At 39.6% G+C, this 18,053-nt stretch overlaps 1 protein-coding gene across 1 annotated transcript in view; it reads right to left on the reverse strand.

The window, feature by feature from the left end:
* Positions 1–18,053, reverse strand: part of ZNRF2 (zinc and ring finger 2) — a 107,864-nt gene that overhangs the window by 9,832 nt on the left and 79,979 nt on the right. Inside the window, exon 2 of the mRNA XM_009640198.2 lies at positions 13,278–13,373. Coding sequence (XP_009638493.1) covers positions 13,278–13,373 — 96 coding nt within the window. The remainder of the gene's footprint in view (positions 1–13,277; positions 13,374–18,053) is intronic.

Below are 18,053 nucleotides of genomic sequence, written 5' to 3' on the forward strand. Positions count from 1 at the left end.
ATTGACAGAATCAAGGACTCCCAGTGAACTTTGAAAAAAGGCCAAGTAGTCTGGGAAATAGAGCTCCTCACTTCCAAGCAACAACATCCACAGCCGCTTGTATGCTACCGTGACCAGCGTACCAACTTTATCAGTCTGTATTTATGCTTCTGGTAGAAAGCATTGGAGTGAAATAGGTACTCATGCAAGATAAATTTTACCAACCCAACTGGACACAAAATGTCTTGTGCTCCTGTCTTGAGATTTATTGCTGGAGTGACTATGTGTCTCCACAGTGACTCAAGATTTGCTCTCAATACAATTATCTGATTGACTCTGAAACTTCTGCTTAAGCTACAGTCTTTCCAACTTCTGATTAATCAGACTGCTTGCAATTTGAGATGCCCTTGAATGCTAAATCATCTCAAGATAGCTAAACAACTTTCTCCTCTTGTACTGACTTCTAAAGATAAGTTCCGTTAACCACATTTGTAAGTACCATGTCCTTAAACTGTCAAATTTTAGTCTAGATACAGGCCAAAGAGCTGCACCTGTTCACAAACGAACCACAAATAAGCGGTCTTATCCTCCAGAACATGATGTAAAGAGACTTTATGCCAGCCTTACTCATCCTGTACTAAGTTGTCATTCTGACTGAACTGACGCATACTTGTGTTTTGAATGACCCAAAGGGCAACTTGAACAGTCTTCCTCGGAATGCTGTGTTTGTCCCAAGGTTTCCCCTCCTCCCTTCAGAAACACTATTCCTGGGAGATGAAAATACTTCTAAACCTTGTTTCATCAGGAGGCGACTGGGTAAAAAAGCCTTGAATGCAGCAGTACCAAACTAGTGCCCCACCATGCAACTCCGGCATGAAGTGTACCCCAGCACATACCATCTGAAACAAAAGCTGCTTATTGCAGCGCGTGGAACAAGGAAGCTGCCTTTAGGCTGTTTTCTTGGCTTTTAATCAATATTACATGACCTCTCAGGTTATTGGGTATTAATCTTGAATGTCAGGAGTTAAATCAAAAGTAGCAAGTAAAGGGGCAAACCCACAAGAAACAAAATAACAGCAAAATAAGTCTCCTTAGGAAACAACATAAGGAACTATCACTTGGGGAATACCTCCTCCTCAGCTTCATCGGGTAAGAATGCTTTACACTTCTCAAGGCCAACTTTACCATCAAAGAGGATCTTACACCACAAATATGCTACAAAAGGAGGAGCGGTTGAGTAAATTGGCCAGGGGCAACCAGCACGTATTGCTGACAAAGAGGCTGCTGCAGTTAGAAAGGATTGTTTCTTACAGGGAGCTAGAGATAGCTAGGATGAAGGAAACTTACAGAAGAGTGCAAGAAAGAAGAAAAATCCATGCGGGATCCACACATGCAGATCTTTTTATCATTTTTATTCTTTGATAAACAATGTTTCTTATCTTTGAGGAGTAAAATAAAGCAAAAATATTTAATGGCTACTTATATATGTACCTGCCAATCTGTACCAGCACTATGATAGATGGTGCTGCTATGATAGAAGCAAAATCAACTTAGGCCTGCTGGGGACTTGGGATCGCAATCCACAGATCCAGTCCAAAGGTGGCTGAACCACGTGGTATCACCCAGAGCAACGGGCAGAAAGTTAAGCCTTTTCACCAAGGGCGGCACATTCAAGAAAAATGAGAGCGCCCTGAGGTGCACCTTGCCTTGTGTAGCAGATGACTTCTTTCCCAAATGTAAAAACCCAAAACAATAAAACCCAAACCAACCAAACAAAAAACTCCACCACAACCAACCAGGCATAAAACCCCAAGAGTATTTATCCACAGAAGCTTGTTCTGGTAGTAAATCACTCAGGAATCCAATTTAATGATTTAATGAGGAAAAGATACCACTGTGGTTAGGAGGAGGGTGAAGAATTTCTTTCATATACTGTACAGAGATAGTTCTCTTCAAATAGCTTTTCATGTAGAAGGAAGACTTAGCAATCATGCTTTAAGTCTGTTAAAATGAACAATGCTGAATCAAGACTAGATACTATTGCCAACAGTGTACACAAAGACTGGGAAAGTAAAGCAGAGGTGGCAGAGTAGGTACCACAGAAGATGGTTGTCTCCGATCAAGCTGAAGGAAAGATCTAAATTTGAAAATGCAAGATATTGATGTGACTGTACAAAAGGATCCCCACCAGGGTTAGGAAATCCCTCTTGCTTTGACAGCTTTTTAAAGTGACTAAGCTTATCTTATCTCCAACACAAAAGGAGACCAAAACGATTGCAAAAGACAGTTTTTCCAAATGGCAAGGCTTCAACCATTCACGATCACTGGAACTACAGTCAGAAGATGGAGAAATTGCTTTGTAATAATTTTCAATTAGGAAGTTCCATTCTGGTAATGGCCTGCAAGAAACTGAGAGTGTGATGGGGACCTGCTGACCTAAGGAAATCTATGAGAACTCTCATCTAAGACAATGTAGGTAGAAGCGGGCACATTAGAAACCTTCATGGAAGGAAAGGTAGGGGAATAGCATCCCTGAAGAGCAGAGGCAGAGAGGGAATGCAGCTCAGATGCAGTTAGCTAGCCTATTACTCCGGGCAACATGGGTTACTTTAATGGTGACTTGTTCTGAAGTTGGATGTAAGATTTGATTCAGCATTTTGTTCACTTTGTCCTTTTTCAAGTTCCTATCCAGGCTTCCTACAGGTCCCCTGAGCACAATGAGTTTTGCCAAGTCTTTTTTTCCAGTCTTTTAACATTGGCCAAATAACTGACTCATTTCTTTGCAAACTTGCAGAGGAGTTTGGTTTATGTGATGCAAAATGAATGCACTGGGAACGCTAAGGAAGATGGCATGGAAGATGAAACTATGAGCCTAAGCTGAAAACAGGAGGGGGAAAAAAACAGGTGTGTGACTAAGACACTATTCTTAGGGAAGACACAATGCATTACTGAGCAACACACAATAAAAATACTGGTGCCAAAACTCAGTGTGTGTAAAGTCTGGCTTAACAGCCCCAGTGCCAGGTGCTAGGCCTACAGGGTGCTTTTCCCAGCAGGTTTGAGATCAATCTTCTCCAAGTTAAAAATTGAATGTCTGGTGCCAGTGTGCATACACAGGATAGGGATATAAATCACTGCATAATTTTTACTTGTCTGTCTTTTCTGTTCACAGCAGACAGCCTGCTTTTTACAAGCTATTCCTATTTAAAATGCAATCATCCTTGTGATAGAGATGGAATGCAAAACATGTCTGAATGCATAAAGTTCTGATAGCATCAAATATTGAGTTGGAGTTTTCAAAGCTATCTCAGTTTTTCTGCCCTATACTAACCCATAATCCAGTATTATAATTTATTCCAGCAAGGATAGAGATACAGTATTTCTGGTGCTAACAGGCACCTACAGGTTTTTACTATCCCAGTAAGCTGCAGAGCATATGGGTCTTTAATTTCAAGAAGAAAAAAATACCCCAAAACAACCCTCCTTTACATTTTAAAGCAAATAGTATTCATTTCTAGATCCTGGCAATTAAGTAAAATAAAAGACACCCACATAATTTCAACAGTATTCAACAATGATGATCATTCACAAATAAAAATACAAAAATATTAACAAGGGTGGTGTGTTTTAAAAAGTCCCCAAAGACAGTTCTCCATTATTTGTTCAAAGTTTTATGCACATAATCTGACAGTATAGTTCTACAACCATATTAAAGCTTTATTTTTTCTCCTAATTTTTTAAATCTACAGGCTATCAAAACTACTGGACACCACTGTGACAACATGGCGTTTCAACTAATAAAGCCACAGATTGAAACAGACTTCCTTGGAACTGGGGAGAAAAAAAAAAAAAAGAAGTGCTAACCAAATAATTCCTCCCCCCATCTCTTCATTCCAAACAAATAAACATTATTTATGGGCTAAAAATTATCAATGAATACTACATTACTGCTTAGGTACATGAAGGCTGTCCAATACCTCATGTTATACATGAAGACTATCTAATTAAACTTCACACAAGAAAAGAGGGGATGAGAAATATGGTCAAAACGGGTAACATTTGATATGGCTTTAAATTACAGGTAGCTATTAGTGCAGGGTTAAAATAGAAGTTATCCAAGGCTTGAGAAAACTTTAACAAGGTTTCATGAGTGTTAATACAGTTCAGCACTGAATCTAGCAATAGTGAAGTTTTTCGTGTTTCAGCTGTGTGTTAGAACTTCAGGTTATTTCTGCAGCTGAACAAATCTGTAGCTGCATGAGACTTGCACAGACTTTGGAGAGCGAGGAGGTCCCTCCAGGGAGGATACAAGAAGCTAGTCTAGTATTTTGTACCTATGTCAATTTATAATCAAGGTAATCCCTGCCAACAGACCTGTTCTAGAATCACTGGATTTTGTTAAAAAGCTGGTACTTTTTTCTCCTGTGTAAGCAGTGATAACAATTCCCAATTTAGATGTGAGAGTACTCTCCCACATTGTTTTTTCACCCAGCTTGTTTCAGAAGAGTTAGGCTTGTTCTACCACTGGAAAGCCCCTGCAAAAGCTGGACTGATGTCTCTTGTCATTGAAGGGTTGAGTCTGCAATTCAAAAGCATAAGACTGTTTAAACAATCAGAGGGCAGCAGATTTTAAAGCAAGATTTTAATCTGAAGAAAAAAATAAATTATAAGTGACATTTCAGGCAATTCTGTCAATTGATCTCTCCTTGGGGCAGTTTCTGAGCAAGAGGGAACGCCTCTTATTTTCTATTTCTTTAGAAGAAAATCCTGATCTGAGAATAATCTGTTCTAGTTCCTGCAGAACAGTGAGGAATTTAGGGAAGGAAATACCATGAAATTCCTACACAGATCACTCAATCTCAGTGAGATGTAGTTTGGCATTTATTTTTAAAAACCTAAAAACTTCAAGTAGTTTTATTTCAAAATCCAGCCATGAAACCTATTCTCTAAGATTAGGAAAAGCTGTGTATTTTCAAGGGTTTTGTTTCCACAGAGCAACTACAAAAAATAAGTCAGTTTGCTGCTAACAAAAGAGTCAAATCTCAAGGTTTTAAGAGGTATCAAGCTTTAAAGACTGCAGAATTACCATACAAAATGAGGAACATTATTTCCCCTGAAGCTAAATTCCCAGCAGTCACAAGACTGCAGCAGTTGCAGACACGATTTATGACATCCTCCGAATGACCTCTCAAAGCTAAAGACTGATTAAGTGTAAGACATGGAAGGTAGCTCCTGTCTGCCCGCATCACATGACGCGGAGTCACAGCACAGCGACCGTTTGCTGCCGAGCGAACAAAAGTGTCCCTGCGCGTTCTCCTGCATGCAGCACTGCGCTGCCATTATGTAAGAGAAACACAATGACATCCAGCGCAATATGTCAGGTCCTCTTCTAACCCCATCTGAATCACTCCTCGCATCACCCGCAGATGTTCTTTGCGGCACTGGTTCACAGGTGTATCTGTAATTTTCTAGGACAAGAACTGTTGTTTGACTTTAGCAGCACTGCCAGTACCAAAGCAAGACAAGAGCAGTATCTGAGGTTAGGAGTAGCTCATAAGGAAAAGAAACAACTTGAGCTATTCAGCACATGAATGATCCCATTTTCTTTATTTCTTTCAGAAACAAGCAGCCTTGTTCTATAGCTGTCAAAAGCTTTACTGTATTTATCCAGCGCTGCACATAAAATATTCCTGTAGCACATGCATGTATTTATATAAAGGCGATACCAATATACTGAGAAAAAAAAAAATGTTGTCCCACTCTCAAGAACTGAAGTAAGTTTGAGGTGACATTGCAGCTATTTTGGCTGCAGTTGTGATGGCTCTGACACAGGATGCTCAGTCTAGCAGATTCAGGCCTGGCTCAGGAAAGTATGCAGAGAATCACCCACCAAGGTGAACCCCAAGGTTCATTAAAAGAGTCAGTCCCATTCACAACAAATCAGAAAAAAGTTGCATATATGAATGGATGTGATCTCTGAAGCGTGTCCTCCTCAGCAGGATGCAAACATGTCAACTCTACTTCATTACAGCAAGAAAGTTGAGCATAATCTATTGAGCATCCCCAAACTGCACCATGACAGTGAGCTGCCATAGCTTCTTTACAAATCTATGCCTCCCTTTCTCCGACATGAAGAGTAAAACAATAAGCAATGTTGATCCCTTAGCCACCACCACTAAGCCTCCAAGATTATATTTTACCAAGATGAATGGGGTAGTCTGCAGTTCTGGAAACTGCTGTTCCAGACGTTCAAAGCACTTCCCTCTCAGTTACACTATGTTCCCATTTCAGGAGCTTTCTTCACAGCCACACCATTAGAAATACACAGCTTACTTTTCTGACTCCGTAGCATAGGGTTGACAGTTGTGGGTGTGGAGGAATGAGACTGCAGCCTCTAGAAGTACCGCAACTCTATCACAGACTGACCCAATTCATCCACTGACTGAGGCTGAAATGGGGTCACTGAAGCAGGACCTACCCCCTTTAAGAGGTAGGTACAAGTTAAATTTGAGCATGGTTTTATTTAGTGAAATTTGTCAGCATTACTCTTTAAAATGAACAACCTCCCTTCCAGCGATCATGAACAGGCTGCTTTTGCAGTGATGCTCTTCTGTGAGGTACCAAAAACTGTTGAAGGAGAGATTTGGGGTGGTTGGAAGGAAATACAGCTTTACTGAACAAAAGAGAGGAGGAGCTAGAGCTTGCCACTGTTCCTCTCGGCAGTCTGGTTTGGACAAGCAGCTATCCACGGCCTACACTGGGGAACAGCAGTGAAAGTTTCCTCCTTGTTCAAAGGTTACCAACAATTCTCAAAGGGAGGAAGTACAAACAAATCAATGTATTTTAATCAAGTTTTTCCAACACAATTGCCCTCCTTAAAATTGTAACAGTGATTTGCAAGAAAATCTATGAAAAGTCTGAGCTGGTATTATACCAATTCACAGAATAACAGCTGTGCAAATGTCTGAAATTAAAATTTTATTTACTATAGTAATGTTCCACTGTCACCACATTAAGCAAAATCTCAAAGTACAACAGATGTTCGGCAGTCCTAATTATTTTCAAGAACTACTGAAGAACACAGTTTTAAAGCATCAGGGAAGGAAAATGAGCCTCCTACATACTCTGGAGGTTGTTCATGAGTACACAAGATCAAAACAAGAGTAAATGTCACTATTTTAACTGCAAGCACAGGGTAAATATCTGTTTCCATGTCCTGTTAAACTACCTTATGAAGTATGCTCTTTTCCTTCCCCAGCACTCCTGAGCACAGAACCATCTAGGACAGAGAAAGATAGAAACTTTTAGCCAAGAATCGTGTTAAACTCCAGAAATGGAACAATTGAGAAATTCTATGGAGAATTTTACACCTTGGACAAAGTGGAATGAAAGAATTGATTTGCCTTAGTATTATTTTGTACTGCTTTGTTGAAGTCTAGTCCTATTAAAGGATGAGGACAAGGAGGAAGGCTTAGGCTTTTCCAGGCAGACTGGCAAGATGCCCTTTTGCAAGGTCTCTTAGGCTATGATCTCAGGAACTCTGGCAGAGAAGTGAACTTGAAGTTAGCATTTGTTTTCATTCCAGGCTGAAGCTTTGAGTGCATCAGGCAAAACAGTTGACAGCATCAGCCCTGCTGAGTAAAATATTCTCCCTTTGTTTGTGCACAGAAGTGACCAAGGAAATAGAGTCACTGTAGTGGGCAGAACTACCAGAATCATGTATTTCGGTCGTCCAAACATTAGGTTAAGGTGAGCTATCTTTCTTCCCTTGTACTGAGCAATATAAACTGAATAAGCACAAGTAGCTTGCCCTGAAGAGGTTGAAACAGCCACCAATCAACAAAGCTTGTAACTTGTGTTAGAAAAAATTAGGTCAGTCCCTTTCACAAAGAATGTTTCCAAAATATTTTTATTTAGTCCTTTAGGTGACTTATGCCAATCTTCAAGTCTCTACTTGTGATCAAAATGCATATGTTATGGCTGTCATTTAGATGTCAACTCCTCTAGCAGGATTATTGCTCATACAGATTCCAGCTCAGGATTCTGACACTCACATGCAGACCTCAGCATGTGGCAGTACCAGCATTTCTCTTTCCTCACAAGACAAAACTTAACTCAATACCTCAAACTCATTTAGAATAAACAGTGTATTTAAATCCTTGTGACAAAACCCTGCTTTGCATCCTTGCTAATCTAAATCAGTGGCATTGTTGTGGCCCAAGTCTCTTTGAATTTGGTTAGACAGCACGGGCTAGCTGTGCATGGTGTTAGATTCAAACACCCCAGAAGACAAAGTACATTGCCGGACAGGAAGAGCACACCGAGGTTCATTCATGTTTTCTTTCCAGTACACCTACCTTAATTTTCAATATTCTGTCTGTAACAGTCTTGCCACATACTCATCCTCCATTCAAAACAGAGCTGGATAAACTTTATATATAAAATCATACATGTAATCCCTGCTATCTGTGATATTTTATCGCCTGCTCTTTTTTGGTGTGATAGGGCTAAAAACTTCACTTACTGTAATTTAAAAAGAACAATTGCAAAGTTGTTACCTTGAATAAAGAAGAAACCTCCAGCAGCGCATGCACTGGATGTCTCAACACTCTCCCTCCCTGAAATTACACAAGCAAAAGCTTTTCCCCTTAAAATGAACCTCAGTAAATACGTTGGCCAATAACCAGACCCACTGCCATATCCGAATTAAATGCAGAGCGGTCTGAGTGAAAGCAGCACCACCCCTGAGCAAGCGGCTTTAAGAAGACCCTCTTAGAAAGTTTCCAGTAGAACAGTGTTCCAACACAAAGTGCTGACTTGATGAAACCCAAAATATTCCACAGGAATGTGCTAATTCAATCAAAACTTTTGAAAGAGGACAGGCCGGCTCACCGAGCCAGCCAACCAGTCTAGTGAGCTGACTGGCTCTCCCCAGCTCTCTGGGGTCACTGGCTTCCCCATCTGGCCAGGTGCCAGGCTGCTAGTCCGTGCTCTCAGAGGGGCATAATTAATAATCATAATCATAATAATACAAAGTGTTCTGAGAAACAAAGGAATTTAAAAATGAAACCCAGAATTACTTCAGAACCAACTGCAAGGTTTCTTCAAAAAGAATTGGTTGCATTTGTTGCAAAGCATCTAAAACTAGTGCCTCTAAAGACACAAGTCTCTCCTGTGTCTCCTCAATTTTTATAAAACACATTCCAGTGGAAAAAAAGCATTGATACTGTAACAACACAAAAGGAACAATAATTATATTCAAAACCTAAACTTTAACAGATAGGTCTAATCATCAGCAAGGAGTTTAAGGCAAGCTGCTTCCAAAGCACTGACTGTCACTCAAGTAAATGCCCCTGCCTGGCCAAAACACAAAACACCTTGCAAGCAGCATCTTGCGCAGAGTAGTCCCTAAGTGGGCTCCCTGCAAGCTTGAACGAGGTGGTGCAAGGGGCCTCATTTAACACTTTGGAGAAGCTCAAAGGAATAGGTATAGCTATATAATATTTTAGCAGTGGTTTTCAAAAAAATTTGTCAACTAGCAAGTAACCCACTTTCTTCATAAAACTGGCTTTTAGCAACATGTGGCTGACCAGTGCATGGGACCTACTCCGGCTTCTCAGCAACTCAGCAAGCAACAGTATGAAGAGAGGTTTTAATTGCTAAAAAAAGCAAGGCTATTTAAGGCAGTAACACCAAACACAGCAATGTTTTTGGACAATTCCATTCATTTAACCAGCTTTTGTATCAAAATGCGTAGATATTGGTTCATGTGTGAGCACCACAAGTAGTTTAAGACATACTTGGAACAAAGTTCCACAGAAAAAAGAAAGAGCTCTTTTTATATGCCAAATTGAGTAAGCAATGACATCTCTGTTGCAGGCAAGTCACATGATTCTGAAAGAATAAGGCTAATATAATGTACTGATTTATTTATATGAAAATCAGCACAACTTCTAGCATAGAACTGGGACAAATTTGTGACCACTTTCTTTCAGAAAACACGTGTAAATCAGCTGCCAGTTTGCAGTTCACTGACCCTTCCTACTGCCAAATGCAATGCACAAAGGTAGCTCAGAAAGCAATTAGAGATTGGCTGGGAGGACTCATTAATTTTTTTAAAGTTCAAATCACATCTAAACAGTCTTATAACATTTTTCTGGGGAAGACTGTATGCCTCAGACTCACATTTAAAAAGAAAGAAGGTTTGTCTTCTCAGAATGACAAAACACATACAATTTGCTCCCTGTTGTTCCTTAGAAGGAACAATGAATACATTTACAGTATCATGAGGAAACACATCTAGAAGAGAACTAGACATAAGCACAGTTCAGTCCAACCACTCAATTTTTAAATATCTCACCACCTGCAAAGTCTAAGGCTCCCTTCAACTGCTTGCAACACAAAATTCGGAGAGAAAAGAAGGTGAGGGAGAAAAAAAAAAAAAGCTATTTTTCCTGCTAGTGGTAATAGGACTGGGAAATCACCAGTGACCAACACAAGCAAATGATGCCTACTTGGCTCTATTTGAGTATGTATGGCATAAGGCCAAGATAATAATGAGAATGTAAAGCATAAAGAGATGCCTTTAATTTTGAAGAAGGTATCAAAAGTCGATAGCAGCATCTTTTCTTCTCTCAGGCAAAACTTGAGATGCCCTTCTTACGGCTTATGACAAAAAGGCAGATGAATCACTGATCCCTCATCATGGCAAACAGCAAAATAAACAAGAAAAAAAAGCATGCATATAGACATTCATTTGCAATTTCTGGGCCTGTAATCGTGGCAGCATTAAGTTACCAATCTGCTAGCTAATTCTCTTTCATTAGCCTCATTAAAGGGATCACAGTCATACCACAGAGTAACAACTGAGCATTGCACAACTCTGAAGCCATATCCTCAATTTCTTTGTGCTGCAGTAATTTAAATAACCAGCTATAGGCTCTAATTTAAGATTTAGTCCACAACTCCAGAAGCTAACCAATTGGAGTTACAAGGATCAATGCATATTTCTATTAAGTGTTTATGAGAATGAGACCATACTTCTAAGTAACTGTCTCTCTCAAACCAGTCTATGTAATTTAGTAGTTTTCTCCTTTCAAGCTCATTTCCTAGAATGAGTACAGCAGACACACGGAAACAATTGAGAAATGACATGTTGCTGGTAGTAACTTGGATTGCACTGTCCACAACTGCTTTTGTTGTGTTGCATCTTATCCAGAGTGGCTTCAGGTGACGCTCACAAGTTTTACTTCTGCTCATTTATACGGAAGTTTGTTGACTTAACGAGCTGTGCAAAGGTAACAAGATGGCCCAAAGGAGCTCCAACCAGCAGTGAGCCAGCTGAGAGAAACAGTGCAGGAAACAAAAAAAAAAAAAAAAAAAAAAAGAAAGAAAAAGGTTGAATATAGCACTGTTGTGATACAAATGAACACCACAAACAATACTGAGAGGTTACGTTATGTAATTGCTGTTTCTTTGAAAAAAGTTAGCTGAGTGGTCTCATATGTACGTGTAGGGAGCAGACGGGGCAAAGGATTTAAGTCAGTCGACTCGTAACTTGTGCACATCCCATCGGTTGGCTTACTGCCAGAGCTTCCTCTCTGCCAGCTTGCCTCCTCCTGCTCTACCCTAACTGATCCCAAGCGCATTATCCCTCCCTGACTGTGGTAACTGCTTCTCCCTGATGTTCAACATCCCTCAGTACACAGATTTCTAACAACGTATCTTAGAAAATGCTTAGTCCTAATTTACAAAAGGCAAAGAGAAACAAAGCTCCCTCTGCTACATGAAGTCAACCTTCTCAAATATATGTGTGGCAACACCAGGAGAAAAAAATATTTACTTTTCCTGAGTGCTGTGCTTTGAAAAGGATTTCACAACTGTAAGTATACTATTTCAAATTATTTTTGCAATTAAGGCCAAGCATTATTGCTATCCAGGCAAAGAATAAGGTGGGCACAACCACCCTTCAAAACTTGTTCCAAAAAAAAAAAAAAAAAAAAAAAAAAATCTAGCGTGGGATACCATAACAGCAAGGGTGCCAGTAGGGTCAAAGAGCCCATAACACTGCAGGTTATTTATACAATAACTAATTTATGTTGGAAGGGACCTCTGGAGGTCTTCTGGTCCAGCCCCTCACTCAAAGCAGGACCAAGTTGGTACACTAAGCTGCTCAGGCCCTTGATGAGTCAATTTCTGATCATCTCCAAGGATTGAGGTTGCACAACCTCTTCAGGTGCCTGCTACTGTGTTTGACCACCCTAATCACACAGCATTTCTACCTTACATTGAATCAGATTTTTCCCTGATGCCACTTGTGACCACTGACTCTCAACTTTTTGCTCTGCACCTCCAAAAAGAATCTGACTTCCTCTCTCCTACAATTTATTTCTAATCATATTCTGTTCTCTTAAATTCCACATCTGATGACGGGTGAGCCATAAGCTCATTCAAGAGGCACTGTAAGATTTCCTGATGGTAGGGCAGCTCTGCCAAAGTAGGCACTAAGATTTCAGTAACATTTTCTAATTCCTAGTTCTCTGAAACCTTTTTGTGTGCTCGCCATAGAACTGAGTGTCAGTCTAAGCCATGGCAAGAGACTTTTGCCAACAATGGCAAAAGTCCTGTTTGCCTTGCATCAAAGGTTGCCTAGAAGAAGAGCTTAGCTTTCCCAGAGGGGGAAAAAAAAAAAAAGAAAAAAAAAAAAGAGCTACAACAGGTGATTCATTTGACATTGGCAAAAATCTCACTAAACCCACAAAAAAATGATGGTGAGACATACATATCTACCAGTCGTTATGAAGCATCACATATACAATCAGCTGAAAAAGGAGAAAGTTCTTTAGCTCCTTTAAGAAAGGGTAATTTTCTTGAGTAAGGTGCAAAAGCACAGTGAGTCAAGTAACAGTCCTTAATAATGTCCCCAGAAGGAGACTCGATTGACCTACCTCACTACTTGACGTCATTAGATGAGAGGACATTTAAACTACACATATCTCAGGTGGGCACTAAACAGACTCTGACCAATATCTGATCTTGTGGCCCAAAAAACAGAATACACAAACTCAAATAAAAATAAGTTTATATTTGTGGAACAAGTCAACAGTGTAATTTATATTGGCAGGCAGTATAAAAAAGACCAAGTTCTTAGAAATTATTTTGAAAAAATAAACAAGTAAAAACCATATACCATTTCTGAGTCCACTGAATTAGTTACCAGAGTATATCATTAAATAAAGAATTATTATCACTGTAATGTTTAAAATGAATAAATAATTATCAGCTTACTTCTTTCTTACCATTGTAGGTTATCCTTGGCTTTGTCAAACACATCACAAGATGTAAATCCATTTCATCGGAAGATACAAATTTTGAACATACAGGGCACTTGAATCCTATACAAAATAAAAATACATAAGCATGAGTACATTCGACCATGTTGCAAATACGTATATCCAAGCCAAAAAACTATTCTGCACACATTAAAAGAAAGAAAAAAAAAATCTGGCAGCTTTTCAGTTTTGACCTGACATTTCTTACATGAATATAATTCCCCGGATTTCAAAAGGTCTCAAAGTGGACCATTGTTTCTGCAAATTGATCTGTTAGCAACTGTAAACATGTCACCACTTCTGGAACACAAAGTTTCCCAACAACTCTAAGAACAGTTCAAGACAAGTGCAAGAGGATCATGTGACTCTACTAAAACAGAAATTAGAAATGTAAAGAGAACATAGCCATTAAAATCTGAACTTGGACAGGAGCCCTGAATTAACATCTGCATTTTACCAAGAATAGCATTGAAACTTTAACAAAGGATCTCTGTTTTACATCTCATCATGCAAGCTGCAGCATCTTTTACCAGTCTGGGGCACAGGGAAAACATTAACTCAGGGGTGTCACCTCACCTACTGAATCACTAATACTTCCTGTAGCGCTGAATTTGTTTGACTTCTCTCATCCTAGCCAAGCATGACCTTGTTTAGCTTGTGAGGTCACAGCCTGAGGCAATGGGGTAAAGAATAATTAAGACAGTCTGGATTGTGATGCAACTGCATAATAGTCCATGACAAAACTGCTTAATACTTTAATTTATGTCATTACCAAAGACAGCAGTCTTCCCGTTAAAGGACAAGATTCGTTGGACAAGTTTTACAGTCCACAGAAAAGTCTCACTTATTTTTCATCTGCTGAATAATTAACACACAAGTGAGAGACAAAAAGCCACCAACAGGGATCTTGATGCGTAACAGCTGTTAAGGAGTATACCTACAGGACAACATACAGCAAAAGTATCTAAATCCATGCTCAGTGCAAAGGAGCAACTTTGATGCTATTGAAAAGGAATGATGCAGGCACATATAAATGGCCACTGCACCTTCCACCAACATCCACATCTGGGCCTGCTTCCACATGTTTTAGTTTGCTGCCCCTTGCTTTTGTATTTCTAAACTTGGGAGTCCACAATGAACCGAGTCAGTCAAGGATGACGAGCGACTTGATGCTGTACTTTCAAATTACTGATGCCTGAGAATTTTTATCTTTACTGTTAATTATTACCCAGATGTATATCAAGCAATTAACCTGAAGCATTAGCACTTGATAGAAATAATGCATTTCATTTATCAAGACGATGATTTTTAATTTTTTAGTGTAGCTAATAGGAAGCAAGTGAAAGCAGACAACTGGTAACACATATGAGGAACTCTGAGCAGCAGCTGAACATGTGCTGGAAACCACTTCCTGAGATAAAGTACAGTTCTGATTCTTCCCATTTTAGTCATAAGCACTTCATATTTACTTCTTCTTGTGTCAATCTTAAGCTTCAGTTTAAATATTGCTCCTCTCTCCTTAGTTTTAATCCTCCTCCCCCAACACACATCTTCACAAACAACAGCTACCAAACAAATCTCTTGGAAAAAACAAGTTGAAGGGATTAATTTACTTGTAGAAAGCTTTGTCAGTGACCCTTCAGCCACTGTGTAGCTTCCTTCCCCCAGGGCTGCATCTCAACATGACTAAAATTGAAATTAGTATCTCAGTCCTCCAAACACCCAAACTCACCCATAACTGTTTTGTTACGGTTATCTTCAAAAACTGACCTGGGGTAAATTGACTGTCAACCTTTATCAGTCTAATGCAGCTGATTACTTTTAAGTCTAGCCAAAATCTACTAAGATCCATGCATTGTTCTCATTTATATGCTCCTATAAGGCATAATTGACAACATATTTTGATGTGAAAAAGCATGTAACTTCCTTATACGCTGCAGACCGAGTCCTGCTGTGCCAGAAAGGAGTGTTTGCATTGCAGCAAGTTAACATTTATGTTCATGGCTAGTTAAGCACCAGGACAGTCATTAACAGGTTCCCTCTGCTTTCTGGACAGAACCCTTCTAGCTTATTCCCTAGGGTCATCAGCATGTCTAATTGGGAGTGACAGGGAGCAGGGAAAACCATCAATAGGTCTTTAGAACCCTTGCTAAAGTTAACAGTGTTATTAAGGTGGTACATATCCCAGGAATGCTTGGAGGGAGTACTTAAATCCAAATAAAACAGTAGGGAGAGTTTGGGTAAATAATGATGATAATAATGCTTTTACTTAAAACCATGCTTAAAGATAGCCAGCTGTGAAAAAAATCTTGTTACCCACCTACAGGATCCAGCTGAATATACTTACACTACCATGTACCTGCCCCTAAATCTAGTAAACAGTCTGCATGCCGGCAGTATAGTAGGTATTTTAGCAACACAGTATCTTGTGGCTGGTCCAGTGTCAAGGGGGATCTGGAGGTAATAGTTAAACAACTATAAATATCCTCCTGACACAGCAAGTCTGGGATATCTGACTGCTGCAGCTCTACTTGGCATGCAGAAGGGTGCACTGAAGAACCCAAGAAGTAGAAGACACCACACTTAACTAAGCCTTATGGACCAATTTAGCTGCCAATGGTAAAGGGATCTTTGTGGAAAAGATGTTTTTCCAGCGACCAGCACCAGCTGCATGCCAGAGACTAGCACAACAGCAGAAAAAGAGCCTTGAGCTCGCAACACTTGCTGAAACATTTTTCAAATACAAGTGAAATGCAACTTCTCATTCCTTCACAACGTTCTGCTGCAATAACCAGCTCCTGGATTTAGCCATCTTCCCCAAGAGATGCACAGTGTATGTTTTATGAGAAGGAAATTACCATTTCCAACTCCTTCAGTAACCCCATACAACAAATTATTTTGACTGTAGACACAATATTTCCTTTATTTTTAATTGTGTTTGAAAAATATAAATAAGTGAACAATCAACACTGCCCACAAAACAGTTAAAGGTCCTTAAAAAAAGCTGGTGTTTTCCCACCTTTCCTCAAATCAGGAGGCAATAGTTTCATGACCCAGTTTACAATTAAGTACTCCATAAGAACAAAGACTCTTATTGTACCACTGCCCAGCAGGCTAACAACATTTATAGCCTATGTTTGTTTTTACCACCGGTCTCAAGGAACAATTCTGATAACTCGAACAAAGTTTCACATGACTTTAACAATCAGCAACAGGTCAAAAATAACTTGCTCTCCAAGTGACTCGTTTTACTGAGTTTTGCAGATAAACAATGCATTCACAGACATTTGGACAACAAAGTGGAAGTAGTCATCAGATGAGGTGGCATCACGTGGAGTCTCCTCTAAAAACTAAGCAACTCAATTAACTACTTTCTCACTCTCTTTAAGAGGAGAGCGCAAGAGATAGTGTATAGTTCTAGGTAAAAACCTAGGTCTTATGAAGGAGCTGATTTCACAGCATCCCTCATCCTCATCCAAGATGATGAACTACCACCTTTGTATTAGGGTCAGCACTACTGTTTGCCAGCATGCCACTGCCAAGCTGTCCTTCCTTCTCCCATAGTAGAGAGGACATTGCCTGTGGTACAACCTAAGTCAGGGGAAGAACCACCTCTCACCCTGTTCTCTTTCCGTACAGCAGGGAAGAACTGAGGACCAAAACTGAGCAAGCACACACCTCTAGCTGACTTCTACAACTGCACACTTAAGAGGCAGGGAGATAAATTCTTACAAGCTCCCATCATCTAGTTTCACAACCCTGACTATGATACTGAAAGTAATACGTTACTTAAAACAAAACTCTAATCCTGGAAAAAAGTACAATTACAAGAAGAGAGAGACAGAACAGGAAGTTGCAGTACAGCTACTAGAAAATCCCAAGGTGGCACAGAAAGTTTGAAATAACTAAACCTGCTTAAGTAGCAGGGCTTAAATATTCAGAGGTGAACGCTCTCTCTCATTCTGTCTTGAATGTATCCCTTTCTTCAGACTCTGACATCTTTTGCAAATGAACCTCCACTTAGTTAAGAAATAGTATCTTCTCTCACACCCATCTACCGAACTCATAACTTTCATCTCTGTCAGGCTTGGAAACTATCCAGAGGGACAGGTTGATGGGTGGCCACTCACTCAATCCGTACCAATTTCAACCTCTTATTGATATCTTACCATGTTTGCCTTGCTTTGCAAACATCAGACTGTTTAACTTACGGTTCAGTACATAGCAAATTAAACAAAAACCATCCAACAAGTAACAAACTCCTGGACCTCTATAATTTTTGCAAAATCATGTTGGCACTCATTCTGGAATATCTACTTTGTGGTGGGGAAAAAAAAAGAGCTAATGGCTTCCTGACAATACAGTACAGAGCATCACAGAATTGCACACAAAGGAAACATGTTAAAGCAGCATTAGACTTGCACAGAAGAATGGATGATCCTTTTGGTCAATATTCAACAGTTGTAGAAAGAAATAACCACAAAGAAAACCTGCACCAACACAAAAGACTGCATCAGCCTGATCAGAGTAACCTTTCAGCAGAAAACATCTCAACTGGAACACTGCCAAAACCAAACTAAAAGTATCATGAGACCAGCTATTCTTTAAAAATAAATATGCAACGTATTAGTACTTTACATTTTTGTACTCTTGTGTTTTCAGACAAGATGGATAAATCCATCTTGGTTTACATTTAAAGAAGTCATAAGAAAAGAGAAATCCTTGCATATGCATGCTTTTCTA

This window comes from Egretta garzetta, unplaced genomic scaffold (genome assembly GCF_000687185.1).
Source record: "Egretta garzetta isolate BGI_Z169 unplaced genomic scaffold, ASM68718v1 scaffold96, whole genome shotgun sequence".
Taxonomy (NCBI): Eukaryota; Metazoa; Chordata; class Aves; order Pelecaniformes; family Ardeidae; genus Egretta; species Egretta garzetta.